Raw genomic sequence first — 17,219 nt, forward strand, 5'->3', positions numbered from 1 at the left:
TGTATGAAATAAAAATCTGCCAAAAGGCTTCCTCTGAATTGCTCTGGGACTAGGCAGGGCAGGCATTAGCTTTCCAAGGGAGAGGGAGAAGACCAGGCAAGTCTGAGTAAGGTAACGCCCTTGGGTGATGTCCAGGGAAGATAAAGAATTTAGATCACAAAGATAAACATGAAACATTTCTGTTCCCCACTGATTCGGTTCCGTAACAAAATGAGAAAATGCAGGTGTGGACGCCCCCAAATTTCACGGCCTTTAGACTCGCAGTGGGGCAGCAGAATCTGCCCTTGATGCCAGAGGTGAATACTTCGTATGCGGCGAACCCAGGAAAGTGCACCAGATCTTGCTACAAAACTGCAACAGTGAGTGCGATAAACTTATTGGAAGCTAATTCAGAACTGGAAAATCCAGGTCCGCAACCAGGAGCGCCCCTCCCTTCACTGTGGAATCACGCGTGGGGCCTGGGGGCGAAGGCAGAGCCTGGCTCGGCGCGGAGCTCAGCCAGGGTCCGCGGCTCCGCCCCCTCTCCGCCCCGTCCCGCCCCCAGGCTGCACTGTCTCCGCCCTCGCCCGGGAGCTGGGAGGCTGCGGGAACGGTGCCGCAGAAGCCGCCCTGCCGTCGTGGAGCCTCCCACCCTGCTCAGCCGTTGTTGAGCAGCGCCCGGAGTCCGAGCCCGGCCTAGGAGGCTGCAGCCCGCAGCCCGCGCCTCAAGCTCGCCGCCGCCCCCCTAGGGCACCCCAGGCTGCGCCATGGTCAAGGTGACGTTCAACTCGGCTCTGGCCCAGAAGGAGGCCAAGAAGGATGATCCCAAGAGCAGCGAGGAGGCGCTCATCATCCCCCCCGATGCCGTCGAGGTGGACTGCAAGGTCCGGGGGCCGGGGCCGGGGCCGGGGCCGCGGAGGGAGGGGGCGCCGGGCCGGGCGGGCACATCTGCGCCGGCCCCGGGCAGCTTTGGGCGCCGGGCCGGAGGGAGCCAAGCTCGCCCTTTCTTTCGGGCTGCTCCCCTTTCTTCTCCGGCCTCGCTGCTTCTTTGTAAGAAAGTGCGTGTGCAGGAAGCGGTGTCGAACACGGGCTTGGGGGCTTGGGAGGCCTGGGGAGAGGAAGATTGGAGAATTATGCCGAGTGGACGGTCGTTGGTGCAGTTGGGGGGAATGTTCGTGGGGCCGGGAATGGTTTGTCCAACCTGGAGACCAGCGGCGACAAGCAAAACCACAAAGACAACAACAGAGTTTGGCACTTCCTCCCAGTGTAAATAATGTCCCTAAAATGGCTGACATCATTGCAAGCCTAAACCTCTGTTGCCTCCTACTTTCGTTTCCAGGCTGAACAGCACTTGGACTAAGCCCAACTAGTGGAAGCCTCTTAATTTTAAAAGCATCTTCGTCTCTATTTCCTATTCTCACGACCCTTCGGTATTGGCAGGCGAACTTCTTGTGGGATCTGGAGAAGGAGCAAGGAGCGGATGAGGGGGGAAAGCAGGGCGAAGTTGCTCAGAGTAGGTTCTGGCTGTTGATTTTATAACTAAAACAAATATTACAGGTAAAGATCAGTAATTACTATGTGGATATTAGCGTAAAAACTGACAATTGGCTTTTAAATTATATCAACATCTTTATAGGACGCCTCAGGCTAAGTGAAAACAAAAGTAGGAAACAAACATCCTACATCCCTTATAAAATAAGTAGTAAAGCCATAATTGTGCCAATTTTTGATAGCCATTTTCAAGACTTACCAGTAGGATAAACTTCGTTTTAACTTTTAAAAACTCAATTATTTGTGTGCAGATATGAGTAATAAGCATTATTTTTTATCTAGTCTAATGAAAATGTCTACTGAAAAGTAGGCCTTTAGTGTATTGTAGAATATAATGTGAATCTAGATGTAAAAATGTTAGCCTGTACTTATTTTTGGAAATATTCTAGTTAAAAAAAAACACAGAGGTCAGAGGTTGATTTTTAAATGACGGCCTTGCCACGGTGAACTGATTCCCTAAAAGGATTGCGTTTGGGTATTGGTATCGTTTTTCTGAATCCACTGTAAATAGGCTTGGTCTCAAAAGAAAATGTTTGGAATGCACAGACCATAATTCCAGCAGCAAATTATTATCTTAGCTCTATATTTATGTAACATTCCTGAAATAGGTTAATAGCCGGTGCCCCCTGGCAACAGTCTCAAATACATATGTAGGTAGATTTTAATTCTATTAATGTATCCTTTTCAGTCTTATAAACGAATATGATTCCTCCCATTTAAAAAAGGAGGGGGTGGAGAAAGCATCAGATGATGTCATTTCAGACTGCTTTGCTCTGTTCCACCGTAGTGAAGGAGATTTGAAACTGCACAAAAATCAGAATTAATTTGCTGGGCAGCTTTCTATCAAATTTTTGACATTTTCTGTCATTTCTGAAATGGTGACCCTGTTTAGAACCTCAGTATTTCTCACAATTTTACAATATTCAAATTTTGTGGTCGTAGCCTTTATAAAAAAGTAACCATTCATAGCTGTGTGCTTTGTTTTCCGTCTCTATTTCCTCAGACCCCCATATCCGAAGAAAAATATTGGAAGTAAGCTGTGAGGGCTGAAGTCTTCCTTTGTGGCCACACAGCAGTCATGGATGAACAGGCAGATACAAAATGACTACGTAATTCTTTTTCTAACTACGAGCTCAATTCTTTAGCAAGTGACAAAATAGTGCTCTCCCTTAAAAGTAGAATCCTTATAATCAGTCATTCACTTAATGGTTAATGGAAACCTTACTTTATAACAGACATTTGTGAAAGAACTGTCTCTTCATCTTAGAGCTTGGGCAGTGATTACATAATGTTTTCTGGCTCCTCAGTGACTACAGTAACCACCTGGTTTGACTGTTTGCATTCTGCACAGAATCACCTTTTTGGGGCATTTTCTTGCCTGGTTGGTTGAGAGGATCAAGTAAAGCTAGTTATGGACCAGAACTCCTGAACAAGAATTTGTAATGACTTTAACCCTTCTAGACCACAATATCCTAAAAAACAGTGTTTCTCAAAATGCACCCTTAAGTGTCACCTACTCTCATGTCATCTCAGATCTGGTTTAAAGATACAGATTCCAGTACCTACCTTATGCTTCAAGAATTCTATCACTCCAATATAGCTTGCATTCCAGTACTTTTACACTGCTTTTATCTTTATTTCTTTAGGTCCTATCTTACTTCAGAGTTGAAACCCTACTGGAAGCAGTTCTATTGCCCCATTCTTTAATCTTGTCATTTCAGGAGCTGTTAATCCTAATAGCCATGTCTACTGATGATTTTAACTCAACCAGGTTTCTATTATTCTTTCCTGAATTTTCCCCTTAACCTTCCTCCACCTGTCCCAATTAGCACAAAGCTCTTAAAGGTATAGAAACAGCAAAGAGTACTTATATATGTTCTGTGTAACAGGTGAATTTGAAATTTTATGTTATAGGCAGAAATTCATTTAAGTTTGTGTCTACTGCTTTGAACTTTGCAAAATTGGTTGTTATAGATATACAGATATCAAAGAAAATAATGTGCTGAGTCAGAGGTCCCAGTTTTGTTATTCCCTGTCTGAACTTTGCCTTCAGTTTTTAGTTTTCCTTATCTGTAATGGTCTGTAAGGATTCTTCTGGTTTTAAAAATTCTATGAAGATGGTAAAACTATGATTATATTTGGCAGGAATTAAGTTGTTTTCATTGTGAAAAATAACTACCTCGTCACCCTTTCATCTTTCCCATGTTTAGCATGTTACATTTCTTTCTCATATTAAGTAGCAATAAGTCAAAGAGAAAGGAGATGGCTAGAATATTATGTAATCAAATATTCATTTTGGGTTGCCTCACTGTAGAACAGTACATTACAACTCATTTTGTTGTAATGCCTAATGATGAAAAGCTTTTCCAATATCCAACTTTGAACAAGCTAAAATTTGCTTCATAGATATTCCCGTACGGTATTTTGCTGAAGTCATGTTGCCTTTTCTCTACCCTACCCTGGAGTTGCAGACATTGGAGTTTAAAACTCTACCCTACATTGGAATCTTTAAAATCAAGTGCTTGTGTAGGGGAGAAGATGGGGCAGGATGAAAGCCTGAGAAAATGTGAAGGATGACTAAACCAGTAAGGCCTAAGTTATCCATCACAAAATGGCTATTTGGGCCCTAGCTGTTTGCACTTTCTGCCATTTCCTGTTTGCATTAAATAGGGCTGGAGGGTTTGGTAATTTAGTTTTTGGTGGTAGTGGTGGTCTTTAGTTTTTCTGGGTTTTTTTCTTTTAGGGGGCAGAGGAAAAGAGGGACATAAACTATATGATGATATTCACTGAAATGTGTTGATCTTTAGAGAGGGGTTTGGGAGGTTGGCTCTTTTCTAACAACTGCATATCATTACCCAGTGTTCATAAATATGAGTCGGTAAAAACTTCAGTCATTACATTTTGGTTCACCATTAGGGTATCGGTATCTGAAGTGAAGGTTTAGTACTGGGAGATGAACTAATTGTTCCATGCACATCAAGTGACTTGGCAGGACCTCCTGTGTACACATGCCCCACCAGATGCTCCTACTGTGTTGCTGCTGCAGAGAGTGGACAAGGTTATATATTGTACAATTGGAGGACAAGTTACCTGACTGGGGTATGTCAAGTGTCATCTTAAACATATTTTCTTCTGACTAGACAAGCATGTATATTATACATGGCAAAATCATAAGCCTTTAAGACTTTACAGAATTACTATACTAGAAAGATTTTAAGGGAATGTAAGTATTTTTAACCAGAAATATTTCTTGGAACACACATAGTCACAAGCTTTTTAAAGTTGTTTAATTTTCATTATGTATTGCTGAAGCTTGATTTGCTTTCAGTGTATATTGAAAAATGTTATAATTGTGAGACATTTTATTTCTCTTAGTCTAGCGTTTTGTAACTTTAATATCTGAATTGTCTATTCTAAAGGCATTTTGTTTATTCAAAAGGAAATATTTTCTGAATTCAAATTGTAACTAAAGCTTCTTGGACTGCTTTGTCTATCATTGTTATCTGTAGAAGATCCAGAAAAAATGTTTCTTTGCAAATACAATGATACATTTATTCTCTTAAACTTTTTGCTAAACTTGACACTTTTTTTATGTTTGTTTATTGATTTTAGTGAGAGAGGTAGGGAGAGAGACAGACAGAGACAGACAGACAGGAACATCACTTTGTTCCTGTATGTGCCCTGACCAGGGATTGAACTGTCAACCTCTGTGCTTTGGGATGATGCTCTAACCCAGTGGTCCCCAACCTTTTTGGGCCACGGACCAGTTTAATGTCAGAAAATATTTTCACAGACCGGCCTTTAGGGTGGGACAGATAAATGCACAAAATAAAATTATGCAACCGGCGTAAAAACTGTGGTATTTTTAAATATAATTGTCGAACTTACGAGACAAGCATCAAGAGTGAGTCTTAAATGGATGTAACAGAGGGAATCTTTTCATTTTTAAAAAATAAAACATCATTCAGACTTCAATATAAATAAAATGGAAATAATATAAGTTACTTATTCTTTCTCTGCGGACTGGTACCGGTCCTTGGCCCGGGGATTGGGGACCACTGCTGCAACCAACGGAGCTATCCAGCCATTTTTAATTAGTGCGCAGATTGAAGGAGTTAAGGATTTTGCCATTGAAAACTTCTTCAGGTCACAACTACTACCTGTTAAATAGAGAATTTGGCAATTTAGAGTTTCTGAAAGGGTGTTTTGGTCTGTGTGATGTAGAAAATAGTAACAGTGGAGCTATGTTTCCCAGAAGCTTATACTATGTGTGAAGAGTTATTTCTTAGCTCTCTTATATTCTTTGCACAAAGCTTAACAATGAGAATCTTTTATAGGGTAGGAAACTGAAAATTGAAAATTTGAAATTTTATTACAGATATGACCCAAAGAAAATCATTTAAACATTATTTAATTGAGATTCTCCCCTTTAATTAGTATGATACACAGTCTTAATAGCTTTAAGAAAATCGACATAATTGTACCTTTTAAGTGTTACCAATAATTCAATGGATGAAATTATTTTAAACAATTGAAGATTATTTACATTCTTAAATTGACTAGAGCTAAAAAGAACTTTTATGAAGTATTTCTATAATTCTGCCATTTGGGAAAACATGAATATTCTTAAGCAGAAGAATTTCAGCCTTGAATTATAGAAATGTGGAAATTACTCGTTTTTATGATAGATGGATATTCTAATTTTTCATTTAATGTCTTATTTTGTAATGCTAATAAATTTCCAGCAATAATTTTATGACTTAGAGCTAATGTAAATATGTCAGAAGAAAAATTAATGTTGGAGTAAAATATGCACAGTTGATGAGTACTAATATTTTGAAGTTCAATGTCTTGGAAATTTATTTAGGAATTTGACACTCAGTATGATGTCAAATATTTAATACTGTGAGATTTTGAATATTTGCACCAGCCTTTTTTGGCATAGTTTCGGTAGATTTTTGTGTATTTGAATGTGTAACTTTTTTTTTTTTTAGGAGAATGTTTAACTTTTATGTCAACATTAATTTTAAAAATTTAAGTCTATGTTTTGCAGAATGAGTTAAAAATAAAGCTTAAATCTTGCATTTCTTTTACTTTAAATATAATTATAATGTTTAAAGTTATGTAATAAAAGAGCCAAAAAGGTAAATTGCAGTGTTAAGTAAATCACTTGGATCACTGCAACACTGAAACAAACACCCATCTTTATGCTGGGGAAATGATTTTAAGAGCAAGTCTGTCTAAGATCTGCATTTCTTATAGTTTATTTTGTTAGCCAACCTTTCTAGTATTTTCGTTCTGCTTTATATACTACTACCAGCAGATTTTGTAGGAAAGAAAATTCTTTTATTTTCTTACATTCACTTTATTTCATTTTTATTTTATTCATTTTAGAGAGGCGGGGGTGGGGGAGAGAAGGGCAGAGGCAGAGCAGGAAGCATCAACTCCCACATATGCCTTGACCGGGCAAGCCCAGGGTTTCGAACCGATGACCTCAGCGTTCCAGGTCAACGCTTTATCCACTCGCCACCACAGGTCAGCCTACATTCGCTTTAATGCTAAGGAAAATATTTTGCAAGCCCATCAGTTTAAGGTAATGCAATGCTTGTCATATTAAGCAAAGGGCAAACTCAATTCCTCCTACGCCCAAACAGATAGATTAATGAAGCTGGCCTTTTTGCATATTAAAGTTAGAACATTCTTCATTTCTATTTTAAAAAAATGGATTCAGTGTTGCTCAACCCTCTAATTTTTAGTTACCCTAGAATCAGGGTTTTTATTTGAAATCTGATTTTTTAAATATTAACTAATTCGTACAAGAATTTTAGTCAGGGACAACAAAGGCCTGACATGGAGCACTGCTTTCAGTCTTCTTTATAGTGAAGAGCAGCGTTAGCACACTATGGCCTACTACTGCCTGTTTTTATATGGCCCATGAGCAAAGAGTCATTTACATTTTTAAACGGACTGTAATTCAGAGTTTAAATCCTATCTCTGCCACTTAACTGTGATACTTTGGGTAAGTTATTGTCTCATAGCAAAACAGGGAATATGATGTGATGGTCTGTAAATTTATCACAATGCTTGGAACATAGTAAGACTCAATAGATACTAGCTGCTATTATTATTATTGCTATTAGAATTTTTACAACTACAACTCTGACACTGGGTTTGACATTCATGGAACAGTTATGTGATGTGAGACAAATGTAATATATATCTAGTTTTCCTTTTTGCATTTATTCAGCTGTGCAGATGTCACTTGTTTTAAGTAAACGTAAAGATTTTTAGAAGTAGCAGACTTCAAGACAGAAATGATTAAGCAGAAGTTACTAATTTTTTGCTTTTATAGATTAGTGCCTCACTGAAAGCCATTTTCAGATTGTGTTAGATCCTAACTAGCAAATGATGATACTGTAACCTGGATGTTAACTTATGCAAGTCAAGAATCCTCTCCAGCCTCAGTTCCCTCCTTTGTAAAATACAGTGGTGGTACCAACCTTACAGTGTTGCCAGAACAATAGTGCATAGAACCTCATCAAATGTTAGTGCTTTTGCACTATCTTTATCTATATAGAGTCCCACTTGATTCCCATTCTTGTTTTGTAATATTGCTTTCCCTCACAAGTCAATTGTATAACAGTATTGTTGCTATTTCATGGTTTCTGTTTGTTTCTATTTTAGGGTGGGTTTTTTTTTAAATCTGTTTTTACATATTACAAACATAATCTATTCTCCTGGTATAGTGATAGTAATTTCTGATTAAGTTGATATTCTTTCTTTTGTTATAATTGATGACAAACATTTACATGACTTTATACTATTTTTCTCATATAAAACACTTTTATTATTTGATAATTGCTCCTTTGAGCCAGGGAGGGTTGCTTATTTTCCTATGTATTGCTAATTCATTAGCCTACTCAATGACAGAAGTATAATTGCTTTTCTGTCTGTGCAGACTTACCAGTTAGCTATGATCTTTCTTGCTTTCTTGGTGATACTCACTTGTTATTCAGTCTTACCTTCCAGACTGGTTGCACTCCAGGCATGTTGCTATGCAGATGGCCTGAGAGTAATTACTGTGCTAGAATTACCTTTGCCTCCATTCCGTGTTGAATCTGCAGCGATCAGTGTTTCTGTTTGTTTTTTATAGAAGGCAGAGACACATGGAGACAGAAGGATAGGAAGGGAGAGAGATAAGAAACCTCAACTTATAGTTGCAGCACTTTAGTTGTCCATTGATTGCTTCTCATATGTGCCTTGACCAGGGGGCTCCAGCTGAGACAGTGACCCCTTGCTCAAGCCAGCAACCATGGGGTCATGTCTATGATCCCATGTTCAAGCTGCGACCCTGTGCTCAAGCTGGCGACATCACGGGTTTTGAGTCTGGGTCCTCAGCATCCCAGGTTGATGCTCTGTGCACAGCTCCACCATCTGGTCAGGCTGAGATCAGTTTTTTTTAATCTTGCATGTCTGAGAATCTTGATCCTCACATTTAATTAGTAATTTATTTGGATATAAAATTCTAGGTTAGCAGTAATTTTTTTACTAGCATTTTGATGTTAATACTCCATTATCTCCTGGTCTGATGCCATTATGATTCCTGGTTCTTTGTACATGGTCAGTTTTGTTTTATTTTATTCCTCTAGAAGCTTGAGACTTTTTCCTTATCTTTCAGCTTTCAAAATTTTTATTGATGCAGTTTGAATGCTGTCATTCATTTTTATTCTCTGGTTTAAGACTTATTTTTTTATCCTTTTTACTATTACTTTATCCAGCTTTCAGGAGGAAGTAAAGATAAATGTTTAACTGGAAATCAATAGCAGGACTTTCAATGTAGCTATCTTGGTAGCTTTTTAAAGATTTGTTAGACTATTTTCTTTAACATTAAAAATGGATTTAATGATAATTAATAATAGTAGGGGAAACCATCTGCATTATTAGCACTAGGTTAAGGTCAGGCAGAATGGCCTAGAGCAGTGGTAGTCAACCTGGGCCCTACTGCCCACTAGTGGCTGTTCCAGCTTTCATGGTGGGCAGTACCGGAGCAACCAAAGTATAAATAAAAAGATAGATTTAACTATAGTAAGTGGTTTTATAAAGATTTATTCTGCCAAACTTAGCGAAAAAATAAAGTACTTGGTAAGTAATTATTATTATATGCTTTAACTGGCTATAACTCTGCTTTATAAATTTTATAAAATAAAGTTACTTCCCTACTTTATAAATCACCATTACTGTGGAACCTGTGGGCAGTTAGAAAATTTTACTACTAACAGAGATACAAAAGTGTGTGGTAGGTATAAAAAGGTTGACTACCCCTGGCCTAGATATATAATGCATCTTCTGGTCTCTTTAAAATTTCAAAATCAAATTTTTTTAAGTGAGGGAGGGAGAGAGAGAGAGAGAGAGAGAGAGAGAGAGAGAGAGAGATGAGATGAGATGTATCAACTCATAACTGTGACACTTTAGTTCATTGATTGCTTCTCATACATGCCTTGACACAGGGGGGCTCCAACTGAGCCAGATTCCTTGCTCAAGCCAGCAACCTTGGGCTTCAAGCCAGCATCCATAGGATTTTTGTCTATGTTCCCATTCTCAAGCTGGTGAGCCTGCTCTCACGCTGGTGACCTTGGGGTTTTGAACCTAGGACCTCATTGTCCCAGGTTGACACTCAAAAACTGCCTCTGTTGTGAGTATTTTGGAGCAACAACTCATCACCAACTTTGTGGTTTTGCTTTGTGGCTTTATTACTCTTAACTTACTTGGATTTCATTTCATAATTAACATCTTACCATTTTCATTTATTTTGAAGTGCTTATGTGCTGGTATGCCTGAATTATTTTTCTTTATTGTTTTTGCTTCTGTGCATATGGTTTTGATACTTTTTGTTACTGTGCTTTGTAATTTGATGAGCAATAGATAAAAATCTAACACAGAGCACTTACTACATGTGTGGTTTAATTGCTGTAAACCCATTATAATAGAATTCTGTAGAAATGGGGGCTGTTTTGTTGTTGTTGTTGCTGCTGCTGGGTCTGAGACTTACCCAGTTGTGACATGGAGTCACTTTACCTATTACCAGAGTTAATTTTCCTGAGTTACTACTTAGTCAGATGGTTGACCTAATAGCTTCATGATTTTCCTTTCCTAAAATGCACATGGAGTCAGATGATATTTAGGCCTTATTAGTTTGGTGATAGTACACAAATAATTATACTTAACTTCTCTGTGAAATGATGTATTGGACTAAATGACTTTTTATGGTCCATCCACAAAGCATCTTTTTTTTTTTCTTGAGAACTAAATTGATTCAGAGACACCTACTACATGGCCAGACACTAGATTAGGAATTTTAAATTACTAAGCACCCCAATTCAAGAAGCACCTAGTGTGGCTGAGATAGACTAACCAGTTATGTAAACCAAATTAATCACAACCTACTTAAATGTCTGTATCTGTTTTCACAAGAAAGCAACGCCCCTGGATCCAAGAGCTAGGAGAGTGGTAGAGTAAGAGAGCAAGATCAAATGACTACTGAGTGTTTATTGTACATATATTTAGTGCTAGGAATAGGGTTCAAAACTCTTTTTACATGTTCACTTTATAGAGAAAAATACACCTGTATCAAGAACTGGAATTATTTTTCTAGTAGTCATTTTGTATAACTTTCAAAATTTTTAACTTGAACAGAAGATATAACTTTCTATATTTAAAATTTGCTTTTAGAAGAATATGTTTGGAATTTTTCTTAACCAAAAGTTCTACATTTTAAATATATTAGAACGTGAATGTGATTATCTTGTTGAATAACATCAAGATCCAAGATTTATACAAAAATGAGTCTAAAACAGTTTTGCATTTTCCCCCACCCTCTAATCTTGACAATTTTATAGTGAATGATAAAGATAAGAGCATTCCTATCATACTTAAAATTTTCAGGAAGACAATTGATATTCTTACAGGAATAATATGAACCCTCAGTGGCAGAAGAAATCTATCTTGACCAACTTATCTATTCCTAATAAGGGCTGTACTTCAAAAATAAGTGACACACAATTTGTATGTAGTGTTATTGTTTATAAACACCTGCCTGTTGGTGCTGGTCTGGGGTTTTCTTTTGACTATCCATTGTGTTTAAATCTCACTGATACGAATTTTTAAAATTATGTAGAAAAAAAGAATAGATTTTAAGGTACATATTCATACATTAATATGTACTAGATACTCTGTCCCTAATTGTATAAAGTGGTTAAGTTATGATCTAGTACTAAAAGCATTTACAGCCTGATTTTTTTTTTTAATATTTTATTTTTAGTTCTGACCTATTTTTTAAACCTAGGCCTGTGCTGATTTTATATAATGTCAATATTTGGTTCAGATTTTATAGAGTTCTCACAATAGTTAGATTGTTATATAATGGCTTTAAAATTTAATTTCTTTGTGTGCCTGGATTGCTGCTTGTATATTGTAGAATGTGTTAACAAAAAAGACATTAATGAGAAATCTGTTTTTGTAGACATTGTAATTTTAGAGTAATTTCTTATTTTTTAAACCCCCCTGTCAAAGTCTAGAATAACGCAATAACTTGTTATTCATGTAATGACAATTACCGTATTTTTCGCTCCTTAGGATGCACTTTTCCCCAAAAAAAGTGGAGGGGGAAATGCCCGTGCGTCTTATGGAGTGATTGTTTATTTTTTTTAGCTTCTGCAGGGCACTGTGCCAGTAAACATATGTAGAATGAGCGTAATCATATCCGTCATGGTGGTGTGCCGAACCCCAGCATCTGCTGAGTGATCTCCTGGTTCCGGTTTCCACAGTTGCATGCAGCGCAGGAGAGAAGGCGAGCAGAAGTTGTGTGGGTGCATTCATCTGGCATCATTGAAGGCAGACGTGAGAGGCAAGCTACAATGGTGGAGGGCTGTGCTGCAGCTGCTGGAGCTCTGTGTGAAGTGCTGATGTCACTTGTTGCCAACCTAATAGCATTTCATTGGCTGGCTGGCTTGCTGGCAGCTAGGGGAGGGGCCAGGGGTGCAAAAAAGTTTGGTCCAAATGTCCTAGAGAGCCTCAGAAAAAATTTGCCCTGTTAGTACTTGACCAGTTTAGAGCACATATTAGCGAAACCACAAAAACAACTTTAAAGAAGTGAAGACTTATCTGGCTGTATTTCTGGGGGTCTTACCAGCCAGTTGTAACCTCTTGACGTTTCCATCAACAAACTGTTTAACGTATTTATGCGAGAAGAGTGGAACAAATGGATGGCTGCTGGTGATCGTTATCTGACACCAACTGGATGAATGAGGAAACCCACACTCGTTTGTGAATGGGTGAAAATATGGCAGTGAAGAATGAAACCATGGTACAGTCATTCAAAAAATGTGGCATTAGCAATGCCTTAAATGGCACTGAAGATGGTACCATATATGAAAATAGCGAAGACAGTGATACCAGTGATTGTGAGCAACTGAGCATCTTAAATTCTGACACTAATGGTGATGAGTTCCTGCGGTTCCCGGACAACTAGAAGAGTATTTGAACATTAAAGTCTCTTCTCATTTGTTAATAACAGTGCTAATGGATGTTAATACTGCTGTTGAATTTACAATACATTGTTGAAATATTATTTTGGTATATTTTATTAAATATTTTAACACACCATTTGATTCAGAATATTTTTTTTCTTATTTTCCTCCTTAAAACCTTAGGTACGTCTTATGGAGCGAAAAATACAGTACTGTACTTAGAAAACTGCTTCCTTTTGGTATGTCAGACACACATTTCCCTTGTGAACTTTTTACAGATAAAAGCAAGCTTACTTGAAAAGTCAAATGAGAAGCAAAATTCAAATACTGATTTAAGTGAATAAGAAAATGCAAACTACCCTGCCCGGATAGTTCGTTTGGTTAGAACGTCATCCCGATACACGAAGGCTGTGGGTTCGATCCCAGGTCAGGGCACATACAGGAACAGACTGGTGTTTCTGTCTCTCTTCTTTCCTCTTTCTCTAAAATCAGTAAATTTAAAGAAAATGCAAACAAATTTTTTTTGTTATTTTGTATTTTTCTGAAGTGAGAAGCGGGGAGGCAGAGAGACAAACTCCTGCATGCATCTGACCGGGATCTACCCGGTAAGCCCATTAGGGGGTGATGCTCTGCCCATCTGTGGTGTTGCTCCAATGCAACCAGAGCCATTCTAGCACCTGAGGCAGAGGCCAACTTTTTTTTTCTCCTGTGGAGCCTTGGCTGCGGGAGGGGAAGAGAGAGAGAAAGGAGAGGGGGAGGGGTGGAGAAGTAGATGGGCTCTTCTCCTGTGTGCCTTGGCCAGGAATCAAACCTGGGACTTCCACACACCGGGCCAACGCTCTACCACTGAGCCAACCAGCCAGGGCCCAAATGTTTGATGCCTTTATATCTTAATAATAAATTGGAGCAATGTCTGATATAACTTTTGTGATTCTAAGAATATAGTTAGGAAAGCATTTTGGAAATTTTAAAAGTAGATTTTAAATGATAATGCAAGTTTTTATGTTAAAATTCTTTTTGGAATAGAAAACAATTGAATTTTGTTGTCCAATATTTGTAAGTCTTTTTCAATTGGTCTTTTCAGTATTTTGCTGTAGATTGCTTTTTATTGGCTTCAACCTTAACAGATAGTACTTGTTTTAGCTTACCTTCCCAGCTGAGTCAGCTGCTGATGGGAATAATAATAGCTATTATTTACTAAGGATTTCCTATGTACTATGTACCAAACAATGATTTAAATGATTTACACATTTTCTCATATAATCCCCACAACAGCCCTATGAGATAATCCATATTTATGATGAGGCAATTGAGATGGAAAAGTTTAATATCTAACTTTTCTCATCCTCCAAAATTTTGACAACTGTTTACTATCAATCTTATTTTTCTCTCCCTTGCAGGTTTGTGTCTTTTTCAGCTTTAATATCATTTAATTGGGTCTTAGGGGAGAAAAAGCTGTCCTTGCTGCTCATAAATTGGGAAAGGAAAGGAATTTGAGTTTAGTGGAGTATTGAATACAGAATAATTTGGCCTTGTAGGTATACAGTTGTGGTAGTTTTGACAAATGTATATAGTCATATACAGAACATTTTTGCCACCCCCCCCCCCAAATCCTTCGTAAAGTTTATAATCATTTCTGTCTCTTATCCCATCCCTGTTTTCTGTTCTTACTTAGAGTTTGCCTTTTCTAAAATGTCATATGGTGGTATTATAACATAAGTAGCCTTTTGTCATTATCATCGTTTATCTGAGCTGGGAGCTGGGAGCTGGGAGCTGCCTGGAACAGCTCTTTGATGCCTCAGGCCCTTGGACCAGGGTTGTCTTTGGCCTTTTCCAATACCTGCTCCTCTCTGCCACTATTTTTGGTTTGCTGATGCTGTTTGCATTTGTTCTCTGTTAAAGAATGCCTGTTTAGTCATATAAATGATGAATGTGGTTTATTAACTTTGTTAATCTAGTCTTAAGATCCAGAACTCAGAATCCTTTATGTGGGGAAGTGGTTTAGACTGGTGGTTTTATAAAATTAGATTCTCAAAAGGGAGCATACCTAGTCATAGCTGGAAATGAAGATCAAGTTCAAAACCATGTGATATACTATAGAAAAGAACTTAGTATGTTTTGTTTTCAACTGGGACAAAAATGATGAGAAAGAAGTTAAGAAAACGAGACCATTATTCAGCAATCCACTTTTAAAAATTTGAATCATTAGATTTTTTTTTTTTTTACACAGGGACAGAGAGAGAGTCAGAGAGAGGGATAGATAGGGACAGACAGACAGGAACGGAGAGAGGTGAGAAGCATCAATCATCAGTTTTTCATCGCGACACCTTGTTCATTGATTGCTTTCTCATATGTACCTTGACCGCAGGCCTTCAGCAGACCGAGTAACCCCTTGCTCAAGCCAGCGACCTTGGGTTCAAGCTGGTGAGCTTTTGCTCAAACCAGATGAGCCCGCGCTCAAACTGGCAACCTCAGGGTCTCAAACCTGGGTACTTCCACCCTAGTCCAACGCTCTATCCACTGCGCCACCGCCTGGTCAGGCAGAATCATTAGATTTTTTAAAAATGTTGCCAGCTAATTCTGTATTTTGGAAAACGGTATACAGACCAGACAACACATCCCTGGCCAGCTGAATAACTCAATTTACTTCTGAAGGTTCAGTGGTTGAGTCAATTGTATTGGTTTTTTTCTGTATTTTGTCTCATTTTTATACCTGAAGTGTATTTATAACATATTTTTCCTTTTTGTAATATAACTTTTAACCTTAACAGCTGTTTTCTTCTTATGTATTCTGGTTCTTAAAGCATTGTTACATTTGCTATAATAATGCAAAATAGTGTATCTGAAAGCTTTGCAAAAAATGTTTTTCCATTCTAAAAAGAAGTGCCTGGGAATTTGAAGTTCTTTGTCAATATGGGAACAGAATAAAAATTATATGAAAACCCTTGCTTTTTTTCTGAGTTCATTTTATCATTGAAGCACATTTTCTGAAACTTCTTAGGGAACTGATTGAGGTGACCTAATTCTTAACTAATTAAAGTACCAGCACAGAATTTGTCCTTCATTTTGCTTAAGATACAAGCAAGTAGTTTTACTTTATCATATGATAAGACTTACTTGAACCAGAAATTAGTTCAGTGCAAGAATGAGAATGCTTTTGAAAGCTGTATCTTTCCATACCTACTGTTGAAAAGTGATTATAGGCCATTGTGGTATCTTCACTTATAAACTGGGGTAAAAATTTGATGTTTTAGAAAGATTAATGAGATGATAATCCTACAGCACCTGTGGGAGATCTCTCTTTACCTCAGCAGCATAATTTAAGGCTCCCAGTTTTATTGCAGTAGGTGGGGAGCATGGGGAGGATTTGTTTCTGTAACTTGTTTTAGATTAGGCCTGTGGGAGGTACATACCCCAGTAAAGCAACTCTTCCTAGGTATCATACACTGTGTGTATTATCTGACTTGCTAGTTTTTTTGTTTGTTTGCTTTCGGTGCCGCATTATGTTTCTGAGATTTATCTCATAATGAACAGTGCTAGTTGATTTCATTTTAACTATTATTTGACTCTATAACATTATTCTCCACTTGACATTTTTTATTTCCATTTTTTTCTTATTAACAATTCTGCAGTAATTATTATTGGACCTATATATGTTTGTGTATGTATGCAAAAGTCTTTTTATGGCTATATATAGACCTAGGAATGGGATTGTTGAATCATAGGTTATGTCTTTAATTTTATTAGATACTATCAGATTCTTCTCCAGAGCAGTTGTACTAACTCCTGTCAACCATGTGAAAGTTCCAAATACTCATTGTTCCATATTTTCTCCAGCTCTGGGTGTTACTACATTTTCTTTTGTTGCCTGATATGTGGGATCTCAGTAGATCTTTCCCTCACTCCTTGTACTGAAATATAATTTACATACAATAAAATTGACCCATATTATGTGTACAGTTTGATTGAATTTGGCAATTGTATAAAATCATGTACTTACTACTACAATCAAGATATGAAATATTTCCATCAGGTTGGAAGGTTTCCTCGTGCCTCTTCCATCTTCCCTTCCCCGGCCCTAGGCCACGGCAACAACTAAGCTGCTTGTGGTCACTGTAGTTTTGCCTTTGTGGAGTTTCATTTACAGATCTTCAACAATCTTGC

The 17,219-nt window shown here is 37.8% G+C and overlaps 1 protein-coding gene across 2 annotated transcripts in view; it reads left to right on the forward strand.

Moving 5' to 3' along the window:
- The first annotated feature begins 564 nt into the window (after positions 1–564).
- The window catches only part of ITM2B (integral membrane protein 2B), a 29,151-nt gene continuing 12,496 nt past the window's right edge, over positions 565–17,219 (forward strand). The window contains exon 1 of one of the 2 annotated variants that reach the window (XM_066380871.1): positions 565–863. In XM_066380871.1, coding sequence (XP_066236968.1) covers positions 747–863 — 117 coding nt within the window. In that variant the 5' untranslated portion in view covers positions 565–746. The remainder of the gene's footprint in view (positions 864–17,219) is intronic. The other variant, XM_066380872.1, reaches the window with a different exon arrangement.

This window comes from Saccopteryx leptura, chromosome 4, assembly GCF_036850995.1.
Source record: "Saccopteryx leptura isolate mSacLep1 chromosome 4, mSacLep1_pri_phased_curated, whole genome shotgun sequence".
Taxonomy (NCBI): domain Eukaryota; kingdom Metazoa; phylum Chordata; class Mammalia; order Chiroptera; family Emballonuridae; genus Saccopteryx; species Saccopteryx leptura.